Here is a 17,446-nt window from a genome sequence, read left to right on the forward strand (position 1 = left end):
CTTGGTGTTTTCACATTGAGTCAAGTCAATTTTGTTTCACTGCTCATCTGATAGGAGGGGCTCAGGACAGAGAAAATGAAACCTAACTCAGATAAGACTCAACTATCAACCGTTTTTGGGCTTTCTACCTACTGCAGCTTTAACCGCAGTCATTTTTCTTGTACTCACCAAGCAGCAACCTTTGGGGCTAAAAAATTAAACCAATGCAGAAATGCCAAAAACTGCAGTTCCTCGAATGACCACTTGATGCTGGCTCCAAAAGCAAGTCGATCCCATAGACATATAATAGAACCTAGATTGTTGAGCTCATAGAACTTGTTGCAACTATTCCTTTCAATAATCAGCACCTCTTTGATTTCCTGAGTGGTGGTGGGAGTATTCACTTCATTAGGGTCATCAAAAGGGACCCATTCCTCACTGGTGGTTCATTGATAAGCCCACACAACTTTCAGAGGGCTTGATGGCAACATCTGGTGTCCTAGATGCATCCTCCTTGCTTTTACCCCTTCCTACAGGTTGATTGTCATCTTACAGCCCAGGCTGGGTCCTTCATCTTCAGCCAAAGTCAGTTGCTGCTTGGGTTGAGCTCCGATCTCTTTCAGGAGCCCAGTGGCTAATTTGGCCACAAAACCCCTGCAGTGCCTACACTGGAATTTATCTCTTGGTGGAGACTGGGCGTTGGTTGCAGTTCTCCTTTGCTCCAGGATACTTGCTAATTGCCAGAGAACAGTGACCAAGTATATCGGCCTTGGAAAAACTGTTTTTTGTAGGCACTGCATTGCTCCTCAGCCCTGCTTCCAATTTTTCCCAGTGACCACTTATGATATTGCAGCAAAAAATTCTCCACTGGCCCAAAACGCATTTTCCCCATAAGCCACAATTATAAATGAGACATCTATAAAACTGTTGACACGACACCTCAAACTGCAAACAAAGTCTGTTGTGACTCTTTCTATTATGAATTTTGATTCATGGAGTATTTGTATTTGTAAAACAAAAAATCAGTGATGTCATCACGAAACTGTGATGTGACATAACCGGCATCATATTGATAGATGAGGTTGTTTTGTGATGGGTGTGGTCGTATGTTGACATCAGCAGACTCCATTTCTAAACCAATGTTAGCTAGTGTTGCACTGTTGAGGCTGCAGGGGAGCTGAAGACATTCCTTTTCATTGAAATTAGTCCACAGGTTGTTACAGTTAACCAAGAAAGTCTTGGTAGAGCTCATTTAAGTTACGTTGCATTCACACACTGGCCGTATAACGTGATTAATACATATAAATTACTTCACATAGTACCTTTAAGACATCTTCTCATATTGTATTGATTCCTCTGGTCTCCAAAGCTCTGACACTGTTGAAAACTGGACAAATCCTCGATTAAAAAAAATGTCATTTCTACAGGGAGACTAGAAGACAGTGAAAACCAGGGGTGGAGGTAACTAATTACAAATACTCAAATTAATGTAATTAAGTAGTTTTTTGGTCTACTTGTATTTTTATGAGTAGATTGTACTGATTGTACTGAAGTAAGCATTGCAAGATACATAGTACATAGGCGTAGTAACATAGTTACTTTTAAAATCATAGTTGAGTACTGAGTACAGCTTGAATTAATATCCAAACTTTTCATCTGCATTTTAGTAGACAGTAAGGTGATCTGATTACAAATGGGTCAATGAAAGCAACAACATACAAACAAAAAACAAAACAAAATGCTGCAATGTCACATATTTGGAATAAGGATATAAATGATCAAGCATTAATCGATTAATTCCTCTTAAGAATTTAACCAATTAAAACTGTATTCATGGATATTTCATCAGTAGACATAGCAGTAATTGCACCTCATTTGACATTGTTTTGTCTGGTGCAGCCATTTGCAGTCATTCGTGGACTTAAAATGAGAAAAATTACCAAAACAAGAGAAAAAACTGAAAATGAGGGCAAAATGTGTTTAGTATCTTATAAATGACTGATTAATCATTTATTAGTGTTTTCAACTATTGGTTAAGGAAAACGCACAAAATTTGCAACCCATGTTTGGACAGGTGACTGTGTTATCAATGGTTAAAAGTGACTAATACTCTGTGTAGTTTTTGCACCAAATACTTTGTACTTTTACTTAAGTATATTTCTAACACCAGTACTTTTACTTGTAAATTAGTAATATTTTAGAAATGTAACAGTGCTAGTACTTTAGTACAGATTTTCAGTACTCGTTTCACTACTGGTGAAAACCACATTACCCATAATGCTCAGGTGCATATGTTTTCTTTTTTTTCCGGATGTAGCATCACATGAATTGACTGTCAACATGCAAGATGGCCACGCATCACAGGCAAAATGCTGCTGGGCGGAGAAAAGTACAGGTAATTTATAATAGTTGCATTATTACTAAGTGTCTGGCAACGGCAGCATTGGAGTCTACAGCTTTCAAAAGCGCTACAGGGATACTTGACGGACATCATTAACCGCCCGCAAAAGACAGCTTTGCTGTTATGAGTCATGATTCGAGCCGGCTAACCTAGCTAGCTTAGCGTACGTTAGCTACTTGTTAGCGTGTTCTGCTAACGCTGGCGTCTAAATTATTACATGTTTTTGTAAATAATTATCGTGTAAGTACGTGTTAAATACGTCATAACACAACACCCTAGGTCATTAGTTAGCGCAAATGATTCGTATGCTGTCGTAGCTGCATTTTTATGTAGTTACAGCGTTAACAGTAGCTTAGCTACACTGTATCTGGGCTCGGTCTAATTGCTGGGTAAACGTACGCGGCTCGGTGGTTCTGTCATGCACCTTGCAAGTGTTCATTGCCACCGAATGAAAGCACGTTGTAATTTGTCCGTAATTAATGAGAATATATGGGGAAATATTTTGAAAATATGTATCATTTAGCTCAGCTCCTTCACTAACTCTGTACGTCCTTGCAACGCAAACATGTAACTTAACCGTTAGCGTGTTGAGTGCACGAGGAAGTGGGTGTGTTGTGGGATAAATTGGAGGTGGTCGAGACAAGAGTGTGACCTCAGTGCTCACTCTCCTCTTTATGTTTCAGGTGTCCTATGTCATTAGAGATGAAGTGGAGAAATACAATCGAAATGGGGTGAATGCTCTCCAGCTCGACCCTGCACTGAACCGGCTCTTCACTGCTGGGAGAGACTCTATCATCCGGATATGGAGCGTCTACCAGCACAAAGTAGAGCTTCTTAGACTTTTCATCTCTATTAAAAATATTTCACCACCAACATGATCAGGCAGCTGTGGTGTCCCATGCATCATTTTATTTTCTAATTTTCAATACTGGAACTGTCTTAATTTGTATTCTCTGTTATTGTAGCAGGACCCATACATCGCCTCGATGGAGCATCATACAGACTGGGTTAATGACATAGTCCTGTGTTGCAATGGAAAAACATGTGAGTTTGATACCTGACAGCTGTTTTATTTTGGGTTTAGGCTAAGGATGTCCCTTAATAGAAATAATCGAAGTAGTCGATAACTCATACCAGTGACACCTAATGTGATACCATGGTAAAGTGCAAAAACATTAAAATTCGTCCATGGATATTTTTCTTTGCAACCTGAAATAAAAACTCATGAAACAAGTACCATCATGTTTTCAGATTTTTGGCATTGATTTGGTATCAAAGTATCACTTCTTGTGACATGCCTAGTTCATGCAGTGTTTAGCATCTGACACAGTTTTTTTCATTCTGCTGTTCTGCTGACAGATTGATCTGATTCACTATTTACTGTTCTCCATTTTCAGTGATATCTGCCTCATCAGATACAACAGTCAAAGTATGGAATGCGCATAAAGGCTTCTGTATGTCAACGTTACGAACACACAAGGACTATGTGAAAGCTCTGGCCTACGCTAAGGACAAGGAGCTTGTGGCATCAGCAGGTCTGGACCGGCAGATCTTCCTTTGGGATGTGAACACACTAACAGCACTCACTGCTTCAAACAACACTGTCACCAGTAAGTACTGTTTGTTTCTTTGTGACAGTTTTGCCCATTTCAAACTGGTACAAATGAGATGAAATGGAAATCATTTCACCAAGTTTTGTATTGATACAGTTTTAATGATTATTAAAATTTGCAACTGCAGTACTAACCATGGGAATTTTCCCTTCGTTTATTGTGAAATTGGTAACCATTTCATCCCTAATACATAATTTAATTTTAATCACTGTAAATTTGTACTGGCCACTGTTTTGTAATTGCTGAATGTTTCACTGAGATATATTCCGTATCTGTGGGCTCATTCTAATTTGTCTCCTAACAGCCTCGTCACTTAGCGGGAACAAGGACTCTATCTACAGTCTGGCTATGAACCAGATGGGCACAGTCATTGTATCTGGATCCACAGAAAAGGTTTGGATTGCACACACATATATTTATTGATATGTTAACATCTTATCTTGGCTATTTATGGAACTTTTTGCTTTTAGATTGACCCCCTGTCTCGACCGCAAGCTTGTAAGACTAGTTTTTTGCTTGCACATCTCATGCAACAGATGGATTTTTTATTTTAATCTATCCAGCCATCTGCACAGGCTCCGTGCGGGGTTATGTCTGAGCTGCATCTCACGGGCATAAACTGTGACCTGAAGTGTTTATTTATGCCTAATAAAAAGGCACTGAATAAATATGTTTTATATATATATGTTGTAACCTAGAAGGAGCAGAATTTGCTCCTGAGCCACAGAGCAGTTCAGTCTGCTCCGGGTTGTAATCCCCTTTCACTTCATCCAGCACCTGGGAAGCAAAACATGAGAACTTCTTGAACTTTCTGTGCAGTGTTTATTTATGGGAAAAGCACTGTAACCTTCACTGTACATTTACTGCAACAAGACAACTTAACTGCTAAACTTTAATCCCTCTGCTCTGATCGCCAACAACCTGTCTACCCTGAGTGCAGCCCCTGGCATGCTCCCTCTTTTGCTCAGCCAGGCACTTACTATGCGCGTGTACACACACACACACACACACACACACACACTCTCTGGTGGCTTATGCCACAATGCATTGTGTGAATGGAAAAATAGATCAGGAATATTCTCACATATTGAAGGCAGCTCTTTGGCTTTCATTTGTTTTTTTTTCATTGGCTGCTCATTTGATGATGTTTTAAAATGTGCGGACAAGACTAAAACAGACGCTTCAGTGTAGCATGAACGCTGTTGTCATACGAGTGTGATACTGATGTGACGTTTACGGTCTAAACATGGGGCGAAAATGTACTCCCAACAGATACAGATTTACAGATGCACAGTAAATTACTCAAAGGTCTCTTGAATTATTGTGGAGCATTTATGTCTGAGTTGATTTCTGCATGTTGTTTGGATTCCACATGTGCTGCAGAAGGATTTCAGAGTCAGTTTCTACATAAATGTTGGTAGTATTATCGCTAGCTGGGGGAAGTTTTGGATCTTAAAGTTCTCTTCAGATGCATTAGAGTTAAAAAGAACATGTACACATTGCTTTATTTTCCCTTCCTTTCTGTTGAGATTTTCAGAAGATGTTTCTTGTAGGCTGTGTGGACATTAATTAGATTACATAACAAACTAGAGGGGCACTTGGAGAGCGCAGACCTTGGCCGAAGCCAAATATCCTATCTCGCAACGAAAGTGAAAAACAATTTTTTGTATCTACCCTGCTCCAAAATTTAATGGCTTATTTCTTGGCCCACGCTACACCCTTTCACTAAGTTTCATGAAAATCAGGCCAGCAAAATTTCTAGAAAAACAGCCAAACAACCTGCATCAAAATCATAACCTCCTTACTGGATTTAAAAATGTGAACAGGGGATATAGGAGGTGTAAACCACACGAATGCTTTACTCAAACCTCACTTTGTTTAGTCTCAGTAACAAGGTTCTAGTGTGCCTGTGAATGTACTGAAGAAGTGCCTGTCTTCACTCCCTTCCTTTTTCCTGCCTTCCTTCAGGTTCTGAGAGTCTGGGATCCACGAACATGTGCAAAACTGATGAAGCTCAAGGGTCACACAGACAACGTCAAGTCGTTGCTTCTGAATCGAGATGGCACTCAAGTGAGTTAAAATGTCTGAAATATACAGTCAGGGTTCCCATGATCATAGAAAACCCAGAAAAGTCATGGAATTTAAAACATTTGTTTTCAAGGCCTGGAATTAGTGAAATCCTTGAAAACTTTTGAGACATCATGGAATTTTTCCCTGTGTAATGAACTAATTTAATACAGTAATCTTCCATGGAAAACGTTCCATGTAATGTAACGTAACAGCAAATTTATTGTCTGTAGCTGTTGATGGAACGTAGCTCTAATATGTGTCATTGTGTGACAATATTTTGTTAACCATCACATACATGTCTTCATTTTCTTTCCATGCTCTGTCTCTCTCTCTCTATGTATACCAGCTAGCTTAAGTGATGTTTGAATAGAGGTTGAATCTTATATGTTTCAGTGATACTGGGCACTGGCAAGGTTAAAACACAGAGAATAATGCTTTGCTCGTGAGGTAAAACTCACATACAGTACTGTTGGCTCAAGAATAGAATCTTTGTATCTAGGGGGGAAATGCAGTGATCCAGGGACTGTATAATAAAGTTCTGCTCTTGTGCTTATTAGGTTGTGAATGTCAATGAAATGATTTTATGGGTGCTTGAAACGTCATTGAAAAGTTTTGAAATTTTGTCCATGAAAATGTGTGAGAACCCTGTGCAGGGGTGGCAGCTGCTTAACAGAACAGTTTTAAAATCTAAACCTGCTGTCCTTCTCTGCAGTGCCTGTCAGGCAGTTCAGACGGGACCATCCGACTGTGGTCACTCGGCCAGCAGAGGTGTATCGCCACCTACCGGGTGCACGATGAAGGGGTTTGGGCCCTGCAGGTCAATGAGGCCTTTACACACGTCTACTCTGGTGGCAGAGACAAAAAGATCTACTGCACTGACCTGCGTAACCCAGACATCCGTGTGCTCATCTGTGAAGAGAAGGCCCCGGTGCTCAAAGTAAGAAGCCAGTACACTTAGAGCTGGAAAACATTTTTTTGTTGTTGTTGTCGTTTGTAGGACCTTCTCATTTGAAAAGTTTCATTGTTGAGCAGTACAGGTCTTGTCTGTGTGCTGCCTAGTGCTTTCAACTGGCGCCTCTTTACAGTGTAGATGGTAAATACTGGGTTGTAGTTTGTGTTTTATCATTCTTCCATTTCACATGCATAACCAATATGGGTTTTTCAATGGTCGATGCCAGTATTTAGAGAACGCAGTGTCTGATATGTAATGCTGATATCAAAACAAAGACAAGTCACATGTAATTCCATACATAATTATGTCATATGTCAGAAGTGTAATCAACTGCGTTATTCTATACATAATAACATGATATATATTTAACTCCAGCAGTGTTTTTCTTCGACAAATATTTTTTGTCGTAGTCAACAATATTTATTCACTGATGAAAAGGACACGATGAAATAAACAGTAATTTATGACAAAAACTATTATGAAATCTACTGACACTTTTGTCAACAAATAAAAGCAAGACAAAAAATGTTAGGGAGATAGTGGAGAGCCAATCTCCAAGACAACAGCAAGGATGTGTGTCTGTGACAAGTTCAGCTTCTGACTGAACTGTGCACTCAAGAGATTCCAGTTCCCTTTGTTATTTCCTTCCACTCTCTCTTCTTTTCCTTCTTCTCCCTGTATGTCTCTGTGCATTCATGATGTAAAGTCCATCAGATCAGAGCAGAATCCAATATGACTCAGGGTATTCCTCCAGAAGTCCAACTCTGCCCCAGGCTCTCTTCTCCGAAGCTCCCCAGAACTCAATAGCTGTTTGTGGGATTGGTGGCTCTGTTGTCCCTCCACTCCACTCAGTCCTCTCCCTCCTGCTTTCAACTTGTGCATAATACAATGTGCCAACAACATTATGTTAAGCTACAGTTATGTAGGGGTTTTGTTTTGGTGCATTTTAAAATGTTTAATAGCTTAACAGCTGCACAGGGCCACTAGCTAAAAAAAAAAGGCACACTGACTGTTAATTTAGAAACCATAACACAGTGCTCCTGAATAAAAAAAAGTGACCGGGTTTCTGACGCAATGTTTTATTATAAATGGTCTGTTTTGTAAAGTTGCAGTTTGTAATTTTGGAACTATATGTAGACTAATTTAACAATAACATGGGCATTGTGCAGGGCAGGTCTATAATACATAATATATTAACACTTGGCCCTATAAATATGACCATAGATTCAAAATATATATATATCAATTTGCCCTTGTATTAATGAAACAATTATTTAAGAAGAAGAAGAGAAGAACATACGTTTGAAGAAATGTTGTATGTTTTATGTTACAATTTAGTTGACAGAATCTACTGTAGAGTTAGACTAATATGAGACTGAAAGAATACATAAGACTGAAACTGAATGGCATGACAAAATCAAGATTTGCTGTCAAAATTAACATTTAACTCTCACTAAGAACAGCTTCAGATTAGGGTTGTGGTAATTTAGAATGAGAAAAACATGTTAACATTTAGGAAAGGCAATGGTGACTGAGGAAATTAAGGCAAATGTTTATAGCAGGATGAATGAGAGTTACAGTACAGGGCTCAAAACTAACTTTCACCACCATCCCAAAAATCACAAGGGGGAGCACTAACATTGTTTCACAGCAGCAAGACTGCCAGAGCAGCCTGCAGATGTGTCTGCAGACATTTATTGTTTATCGGCTTTGTTAACACACTGATGCCGATGATCTCAAAATGTCAGATCATCGGGTCTGTCACAGTTTTTTGTTTTGTTTATTCTTCTTTTTTTTTAAATTCTTGTCTTTTCTGTGCTTTGTTAGCAGCTACAGCATTTATTGTCAGAAAAGTTGCTCCGTATTTCTTTTATAATGGGTAAAATGTTTAAAAAATGGTTCTGAATATTGACCCTGTACTCTCCTCCAGTCATTCCCGTGCTCACAGCTGAACATTTGGAGTCATTCAACCTTTTGCCGTCTTTCTCTTTTGCTCAGATGGAACTGGACAGATCTGCTGACCCACCTCCAGCAATCTGGGTCTCCACCACGAAGTCATCCGTTAATAAATGGGTAAGCATGCGTGACACCTCTGAGATCACTGGTTGACTGTCAACATAATGACTCTGGAATACAGCATAGATAGAGACTTGTGCATGTTGCCACACCTAATACTATTCAGCAGTAATCCCCCTGTAATTTGTTCAGAAATTTAAACCAGCTTTGTGACGGGGTGGATGATACACAAAAGATAATTGCATTACATTAATCACAGCTATTGCTGCAAAGATGACTGAGGAAGTGATTATTAAAATCCAGGATAATCTGTAATGATTATTCTTTCCTGTATGTGTCTGTGCAGTCTCTAAAGGGAATGCACAACTTCAGATCATCAGGGGAGTATGACAACGACTGCACTACCCCTCTGACACCACTGTGCACTCAACCAGAGCAAGTCATCAAGGGTAAACATATCTATCTATCTAAAACTGTACTATCTTCTTTCCTTATCTCTGACATTTTCAAAAGTAAAATTCTGTGTTGTGTTTGCAGGAGGTGCCAGTATCATCCAGTGCCACATTCTGAATGACAAGAGACACATACTCACCAAAGATACCAACAACAATGTGGCTTTCTGGGACGTTCTGAAGGTACACTCCAAGCTGCAGTTAAGATATTTCTAGGAACAGGTTTGCACCTAAAGGTCTGTTCCCTGAACTGAGCCAATATGAGGATGATACATTGTTTACAATTTTCCAGTTGGTCTGGTTTCCGGTTAACAAAAGCACAACTCGAACGGCCTAGAAATTGTAAACACATAAATCATTTAATAATGCAGGAATTCAACTTGAAGAAAAGTTGTTAATTCTTGTAAAGAGCACAGGAGTCTTTCTAGTTTTATGATTCTAGTTGAATCTTCCTACGATGAGATATTTTTTGATATAATGCAGGCATTCCTCACTTCAGCCCCACACTGGGGCTGGATGCCCACCCAAAACAATGACAGGGGAAACACTGCTCTCCTCATGAGCTCAATCCTGATGATACTTGTGGTTTAACTTACTTTATGTCTGTTTTGCCATCAGGCATGCAAGGGTGAAGACTTGGGGAAAGTGGAATTTGATGAAGAAATTAAAAAACGCTTCAAGATGGTCTATGTGCCAAATTGGTTCTCTGTTGATCTGAAAACTGGGGTGAGTCACAAACCTGGTAATACAAGAGCTTTTCATCTGTCTTGACAGCTGTGACTTCCCTTCCTGAGCCTAGCTGGTGGTCTCATACATCGTGTTCTCTTTTTCAATAGATGCTCACAATTACATTGGATGAGAGCGACTGCTTCGCTGCCTGGGTGTCTGCAAAAGATGCTGGGTTTTCAAGCTCTGATGGATCTGACCCAAAGTGTAAGATATTTGGCCCAATTACAATCACGCCCACCAAGGCCAATAGTTCACTCTTCTATGATATAAAAATTTGCAGTCGCAAACATCATGGGCAGTATTGTTTCTTGTGCTTGTGAAATGTAAAGTTCAACCATTTGTCCTTATTATCTCTGGAGGAGATAAAATTGCTGAAGTATATAGTATTGCTGAAAATTTACATTTAAATATGAGTAAGACAATATTTAGTTGCATATGTGCGTATTTACAGTTCTGTAGCTACAACTTGGTTTGAGAAAAAAATGTTACACTTTCTCTGCTGTCCCAAAGAGTTATATTCCTACAATTGACTGTTTTGTCATTATTGAACTTAACTACCGTCTCCTGGATTTCTTAAAATCCAGTAGATGGTAATAAAATCTGCTATTAATTTGACCAAGGCCTAATCCCCTACTCAGAATGTTAAGAAAAGTGAAAAAGTGAAAGTTTCATGAAAATTGGACCAGTATTTTTTTCATAACCCTGCAGACAAACAGAAGAACAAACAGCACTGAAAATGGAACCTCATTGGTGGATGTAATAACTGTTGAGTATTGCAGAACCGAAGCTAATTGTATTTTGCATGACTACTAACTTACTAACTTCATTTTGCAGTGAACCTGGGTGGATTACTGCTCCAGGCTCTGCTGGAGTTCTGGCCCAGAACTCGCATCAACCCCATGGACGAGGAAGAGAATGAGGTGAACCATGGTAAGGATGCGGTTGAAAATCCATCCACTGCCAGATCATCATCATGATAATATAATGCTCTGCTCGACATAATTTCTTCCTGTTGTCAGTGAACGACAGATGTCCACAGCGTCCTTCAGTGTGTCTTACAGTAGGATGGTGTTCTTGTTCCTGCAGTGAACGGAGAGCAGGAGAACAGGGTCCAGAAAGGAAATGGATATTTCCAAGTGCCACCACACACGCCAGTCATCTTTGGGGAAGCAGGAGGCAGAACTCTATTTAGGTAATGATTCACTAACATCCCTATCAACACAGGTGAAATGTAAATTCAGAACGCTGCAGTGAGCTTTGTAACGTTATCAATTTATGATTGTCATAAAGAGAAATTTTAATAGTTTACTTATTTATTGCACCTCTAAGTTGTTCCGTATGTTGTGTGTTGTGTATTGCAGGTTGCTATGTAGAGATTCAGGTGGAGAGACTGAGTCCATGCTGCTGAATGAGACTGTTCCACAGTGGGTTATTGATATAACTGTAGATGTGAGTACAATTATGCTTTCTCCTTCACACTAACGCAGTGCCCATTCAGAAGTAATTGACATTCAAGCGAAAATGGCTATAATCTCATATAATATGAGATGTCATTGCTAACAGCTAGCTTTTTGGGATCAGGGTATGTCTCACCCAGCCAAACAAAATACAAACTCACAGCAAATCTCACAGCACAGCATGTTAGGTCACAGTAACCCTCCCCTCCCCTCACAACACACAAGACCCCACATGATATACATTAAGACTTTTTCACATAAATCTTAATGGTCCCCACCTTCGATAAATTTGAGGAAGCTACCCCACATTGCAGTAAATTTCTACACAAATCCCTCATTTTGGTCAACAGTAACTCATACGAGGTTGTAACAAGGTACACTTGTATTTTTCCGGTTCCGTAGTATAATCCTGGCTGCTTTAAGGAAGCCTGCAAGAGCTAGCCCAAACCAGCTTTGTAAGTCCAGCTGGCAGAACAGATTTGTCTCCAAAAAAACAAAATCGTGGTGTCCTTGGCAAGGGCTGATTCAGCCACTCCTCAGCTGTCCCAACCACTCAGGTCCAAAATGGGGAAATCGGTACCCAGTCCCACATGAGGTGTAGAAAAGTGCCTATAGAGTTCTTACATTTCCAACACTCATTGCTTTCAATTAGGCCAAATCTCTGAAGTCTGACTGGAGTCCAATAATATCTATGAATTATTTTAGAATGTATAGCTTTGCTTTTATTGTCCCATACTCGCTACCCCATGTTATGGACAGTATTATCCCAGACCTCTTGTTCAAACTCCGTGTTCTTGTCCCTTTGTCATATTGTTTTCAGACTTTCACTTTTACCATGTAGAGCAGCTGCTACCGTTTTATAACATACAGAAGGTCATTGCACAGTTTGCAAAAGTTTTAAAAAGCCTTTGCAATACATTTTCATTCTGTCCTGTCTTGTAACCCATAGACTGTACACAGCTCTATAATCGGAGGCATTTCCAAAAATCACCTTTATCAGTCAGATTATATCAATTTATCTCTTCATAAAATTAAAACACTCACTCCTCAAATAAATCATGAATTGTGGCCAAATCCTTTTTGTGCCATGCCCTCCAACACACTGTTTTCTTTCTTATCTTAATGGCCGGATTTTCCCATATAGATGGTTAGCCTTGTTTATATTGAGACAGGCCAAATATATATATATGAGACAGCTGGATCAGGCTAATTTGTTTTTTTTCCTGTTCCATAGGTAATCCCTTGCTACCTCATTGTACTGCATAAGTACTGACACAGGGAAATTTAGAGGGAACATCACTGAAATATAATTAATCTTTGAAGATACCATCATTTTAACTGTATTCATGTTTCCCCACAGAGATAAATTCAACATTCTGCTTTTGGCAAAGTTATTCCTAATGTCATGGAGAACTGGATTTACATTAATTGGAACAATCTCTTGAAAAATTGTTGTCAGTCTTATACCGTAATATTTTATCCCTGATAGTAACCACTTTAATGGAAATGCTCTAGTGTTAGCAGGGGAGCAAAACAGGGAGACCAGCATTACCTCTGATTTCTGCCAGTTGATTCTGTAGCCTGAAATGTCAGAAAAGCTCTCAACTATAGTCATGATAGCTGGAATCGAGGAGTCTGGGCATCATAACAGCAACACGATGTCACCTGCATATAAATACAATTTATGCTCCCTGCCTCCTGCCAGCAGGCCTTTAACCCTCACATATTTTCTGGCTGACACTGCCAGTGGTTCCACAAACAAAGTAAAGAGCAGCAGAGATAGAGGATTGCCCTGCCTAGTCCCACAACCCAGACTGAAGAACGGGGACGCAATTCCATTTGTAAGAACAGTTGCCCACTGTGCTGAGTGTAACACCTTAGCCCATTTAATAAATTTTGTACTGTACACATCAGATACCCCCATTCTACTCTATCAGATGTTTTCATTGCATCAAGCAAGAAAGCAGCAGCTGGAACATCACCTTTGCAATTTAGCCACATAAGATGGAGTAGGCGTCTGAGGTTATCAGCCGAAGATCTACCTTTAATAAAACCAACTTGGCTCCCTTCTAACTCCTGATACCTTTGTTAATATCTTGCAATCATTTATCAGACTTATTAGCCGAAAGCTAGTTGGTTCATACGGTTTTGGTGGTTTGTGGCATCTGCCCCTCCACCTGTGTTTCTGTAGAAACCTCAGACAGATCAGGTGCAACCATGTCGGTGTTCTTTCTGTAGTACTCAGATGGGAGGTCATCAATACCTGGTGACTTACCAGACCTCGTTGATGAAATAGCCTCCCTAAATTTGGACTCATCTACAGGCACATCTAACATCTCCACCTGGGCTGGGGACAATGAGGGAGGATCAATTTTAGGGGAAAAAAAATCCTTTGCTTTCATCCACATATATCTCTGACTTACATAAATTCTCATGGAAACTTTTGAAGATATTGTTGATCATCTCATTTTCAATATTTCTGGTCTGAGCTCTTTAATAAGCTCTTTAATTCTTGTGTTAGTCTGTTTTTTAGTGCTTGATTTTCAACATAATCTGGTGTTTCATCAACACAATCACTCATGTAAACCAAAAATCTTTTATTATGAAATTAAACTATCATGGCGTCATATTTGTTATTCATGTTTTGAATAACTGACAGCATCTTGCATGAACTCAAATATTGCAGTTAAGACACTTTTTAAAGGTTAAGTTCACCAATCAAAAATATGTACAAGTGTGAAAATAGCAAGCGTTGAATAATCATGATTGAAACATGTAATCAAGATTAATATGAACAGCTGGTAAAATAAAGTGACAATATTCATTGATTGCTGTGAGAGTAAAGGGATTTGCATGCAGAAAATTGCATTTGTAGTAAGAATTTAGAAGTGACGATAGAGTCTGGAAATATTTGGTTCAGTTATTTTAAAAATGTTCGAATTTTACTTTTAGAAAGCTGCACAAAACCAAGGAGCTACATGTATTCAGCCATTATCAATGTTACTGTTTACACCTGTGTTTTTTTTCACACAGAAAATCAGAATTTAGACCTGAAGGTCACCACATTTTTTCCAGGAGGAAATTCTTTTGAATCTCTGTATGTGCACCATCCATTATTATTGTTATTATTTGATTATCATGTAAAATTCTTCCTCCTCTTTTCCAGAAAAATATGCCCAAATTCAACAAAATCCCGTTCTACCTCCAGCCCCATTCTTCCTCTGGTGCAAAAACTCTAAAGAAGTGAGTTTCTCTTCTACTCCTTTGATTACGTAATGTAGCGAGCAACGTCCATACAGACGTTGATGGTGCAGATGTGTGTTTCAGCTCGTCTGATTGCTTACCTGCTGTGTGTTCTGCAGGGACCGCCTCTCGGCCAGTGACATGCTCCAGGTGAGGAAGGTGATGGAGCACGTTTACGAGAAGATCATCAACCTGGACAACGAATCTCAGACCACCAGCTCCTCGGCCAATGATAAGCCCGGGGAGCAGGAGAAGGAGGAGGACATGGCCATGCTGGCCGAGGAGAAGATTGAACTAATGTGTCAAGACCAGGTGGGCACAATGTCTTTTTGAACATAAAATATTTTGTCTTTGTACTGTTTCAAGTGCAATAGAGGTCATCATGTTTTTGCAAATCATTTCATTGTTTTTATTTACATTTTACACAACGTCCCAACTTTTTTGGAATCATGGTTGTACATCTTGTGCATCCTCAGTCATTGTTCATTATATTAATCTTTATTTTTTTAATCTTTCCACCAGGTTCTAGATCCCAACATGGACCTGCGAACAGTTAAACATTTTATCTGGAAGAGCGGAGGGGACTTGACGCTTCACTATAGGCAGAAGTCCACGTGAAAGTCAGAATTTTTAAAAAAAGAAACGAACTCTTCGTCATTTGCCAATCACCACCCACCTCTGACATGTAGTACCCTAAAAACCCCATTGTGTGGTCAGGAGTCGCAGTATCAATGAGAATCCAGTAAAAATTGTGAGGACGTGGCTCATGGTGTATCATAGGGAACTGACCAGAACAGGCCGGAGCAGCCAAGACACCTGGGAGATAAAGTGGTCCGTAGTGTTTCTCTCTCTCGGACTCTGATTTCACCAACGCTCACCCAGGTCTTTTTTTTTTTTTTTTTTTTTATTTCCTTTGACTGCTGTTTGTTCTTTCCTCTTGATTGGCATTTTAATTTTGAAGCGACCGAAGCTACAGTACGTGTTTGTGTCCGAGCGTGTGTGTGCGTGTGTGTAAATGCACATGGATGTAGTAGACTGTTTGTTTGTTCTAGTACATTCCAGAAAACTGACCTTGTTCTACAAACACTCCACACCTGTCTCAGCTGTGTCACCAGTTTAGGAGTACACTTGGTCCCTGGGTAGCGTCACAGTCCCCCCCACCCCTCCCCCCCAAAAAACAAGCAATCCTCCTCTGTTCTGTCGTCATCTTAACTTGAACTTAACCTCGGCATAGACATCTAATTATTGCAGAGCTTGAACCTCATTGACAGAAGCACTTGTCTTTGTCATTTCCTTTTAGCTGTGCTGTTCTCAATGGACTGAATGTTCTTTTTTTGTAAATATATGTACAACATTTTTTGATTTTAAGTGACTTTTTGTTCTGTTTTTGGTTTTTGCAGCAGTTTTATTGTGTTCTTGTACAGTTTACTTAAAAAACCAACTGTTATTTTTCCAAACCCCTAGAGCACATTCATGATCATGAAGGTAAATTTGACTTGGATGTTTGAAAATTGCATTTGTTGTATTCACTACAACCTGGAAATTTGCAGTTTACTCTTAAGAATGTTAGTAGTCGTCCAAGTCATCTTAGCAATCGGGAAATTATATATATAAGGTATGTATCTTTAACAATAACTCATGCTTACTCGCTCTGTGCTTGGGTCATGAGCAATGACTTTGATGACAGTGAGGGCTGTTCCTAATGTATATTTCATTTAGATTCTATAGGAGTTCAAAGAAACATGAATATAACTTGAAGGGGAATCTCATCCAAGAGGATATATAAATATTCAACCACTGTGGGAAACTCACCAAAGTGAAATAAATGGTAATACCCATTTCTCTCTTGGTGTGTCACCAAGCAGAGCAACAGATCTTTTCATTGTAAATTTTCTGCAGTTAATTTTTGCCATGATGAGTGTGTTTTTAACGCCATAGTGAGGACGCATCGAGTGAGCTCTTAATTGGCCAAAAAAAACATGATGGGTACCATAAATTGGGCCATAACACTGCAGTATCCCTTGTTGTAATAATTTGTGAAATATGTATATTTTAGGCATTCGAAGAAATAAATTGGAATGGTTTAACAATGACAGATTTATGGGAATTGTAAGTGGATGTTTCTTGAGTTGTAACGTGTTCAGCTGATGAGTGTGAAATAAGAAAAACAAGGGACAACTTTTTTTTTCAGTCAAGTGATATGATTGTTTAACCATCAAAGATTCACCCATTTCACATTCATCAAAAGACTCTGCACTCATTCCTAATAAAACATACAATTAATTGATAAAATATTTGCAAAAATACTTTTCCTTATTTTACACACTAGCACCTACTTTGACTGAAAAACATTAAGAATCCCACTAGAAAAACAATCCCTCAACAGTAGCACCACTGTTCCCATTCTTCTTACACGCTCTACATGAAAGATCTGTCATCTACTGGATTTACACATTTACCTGTCAGGTCACAGGCAGCACTCGTCTACTGTTGCATAGATCACAAAAATTACAAAGAAAGAATAGTGTGGAAGG

At 39.3% G+C, this 17,446-nt stretch overlaps 1 protein-coding gene across 2 annotated transcripts; it reads left to right on the forward strand.

Annotated features, from left to right (window-relative positions):
- The first annotated feature begins 2,292 nt into the window (after window positions 1-2,292).
- On the forward strand, window positions 2,293-17,204 carry LOC146318199 (WD repeat-containing protein 48). 2 transcript variants are annotated; one of them, XM_084732098.1, is made up of 18 exons: window positions 2,293-2,374; window positions 3,064-3,204; window positions 3,346-3,424; window positions 3,778-3,990; window positions 4,298-4,386; window positions 5,962-6,063; window positions 6,776-7,000; window positions 9,014-9,088; window positions 9,378-9,480; window positions 9,569-9,666; window positions 10,102-10,209; window positions 10,320-10,416; window positions 11,047-11,142; window positions 11,299-11,404; window positions 11,574-11,661; window positions 14,836-14,912; window positions 15,032-15,224; window positions 15,435-17,204. In XM_084732098.1, the coding sequence occupies exons 1-18, from the start codon at window positions 2,327-2,329 to the stop codon at window positions 15,528-15,530; spliced, it is 2,034 nt and encodes a 677-aa protein (XP_084588224.1). In that variant the 5' UTR covers window positions 2,293-2,326; the 3' UTR covers window positions 15,531-17,204. The 2 variants fall into 2 exon arrangements, with proteins under 2 accessions (XP_084588224.1, XP_084588225.1); XM_084732099.1 differs by having other exon boundaries at window positions 3,349-3,424.
- The last annotated feature ends 242 nt before the right edge of the window (window positions 17,205-17,446 follow it).

Source organism: Lutjanus erythropterus, chromosome 12, assembly GCF_056507025.1.
Source record: "Lutjanus erythropterus isolate fLutEry1 chromosome 12, fLutEry1.hap2, whole genome shotgun sequence".
Classification (NCBI taxonomy): domain Eukaryota; kingdom Metazoa; phylum Chordata; class Actinopteri; order Lutjaniformes; family Lutjanidae; genus Lutjanus; species Lutjanus erythropterus.

Bases quoted from the DNA above. Each gene is read 5' to 3' on its own strand.
- LOC146318199 (XM_084732098.1), top strand. From the start codon at position 2,327: ATGGCCACGCATCACAGGCAAAATGCTGCTGGGCGGAGAAAAGTACAG. The intron at 3,425-3,777 runs GTGAGTTTGATA...CTCCATTTTCAG, and splicing joins GTGTTGCAATGGAAAAACAT to TGATATCTGCCTCATCAGAT. The intron at 9,481-9,568 runs GTAAACATATCT...TTGTGTTTGCAG, and splicing joins ACCAGAGCAAGTCATCAAGG to GAGGTGCCAGTATCATCCAG.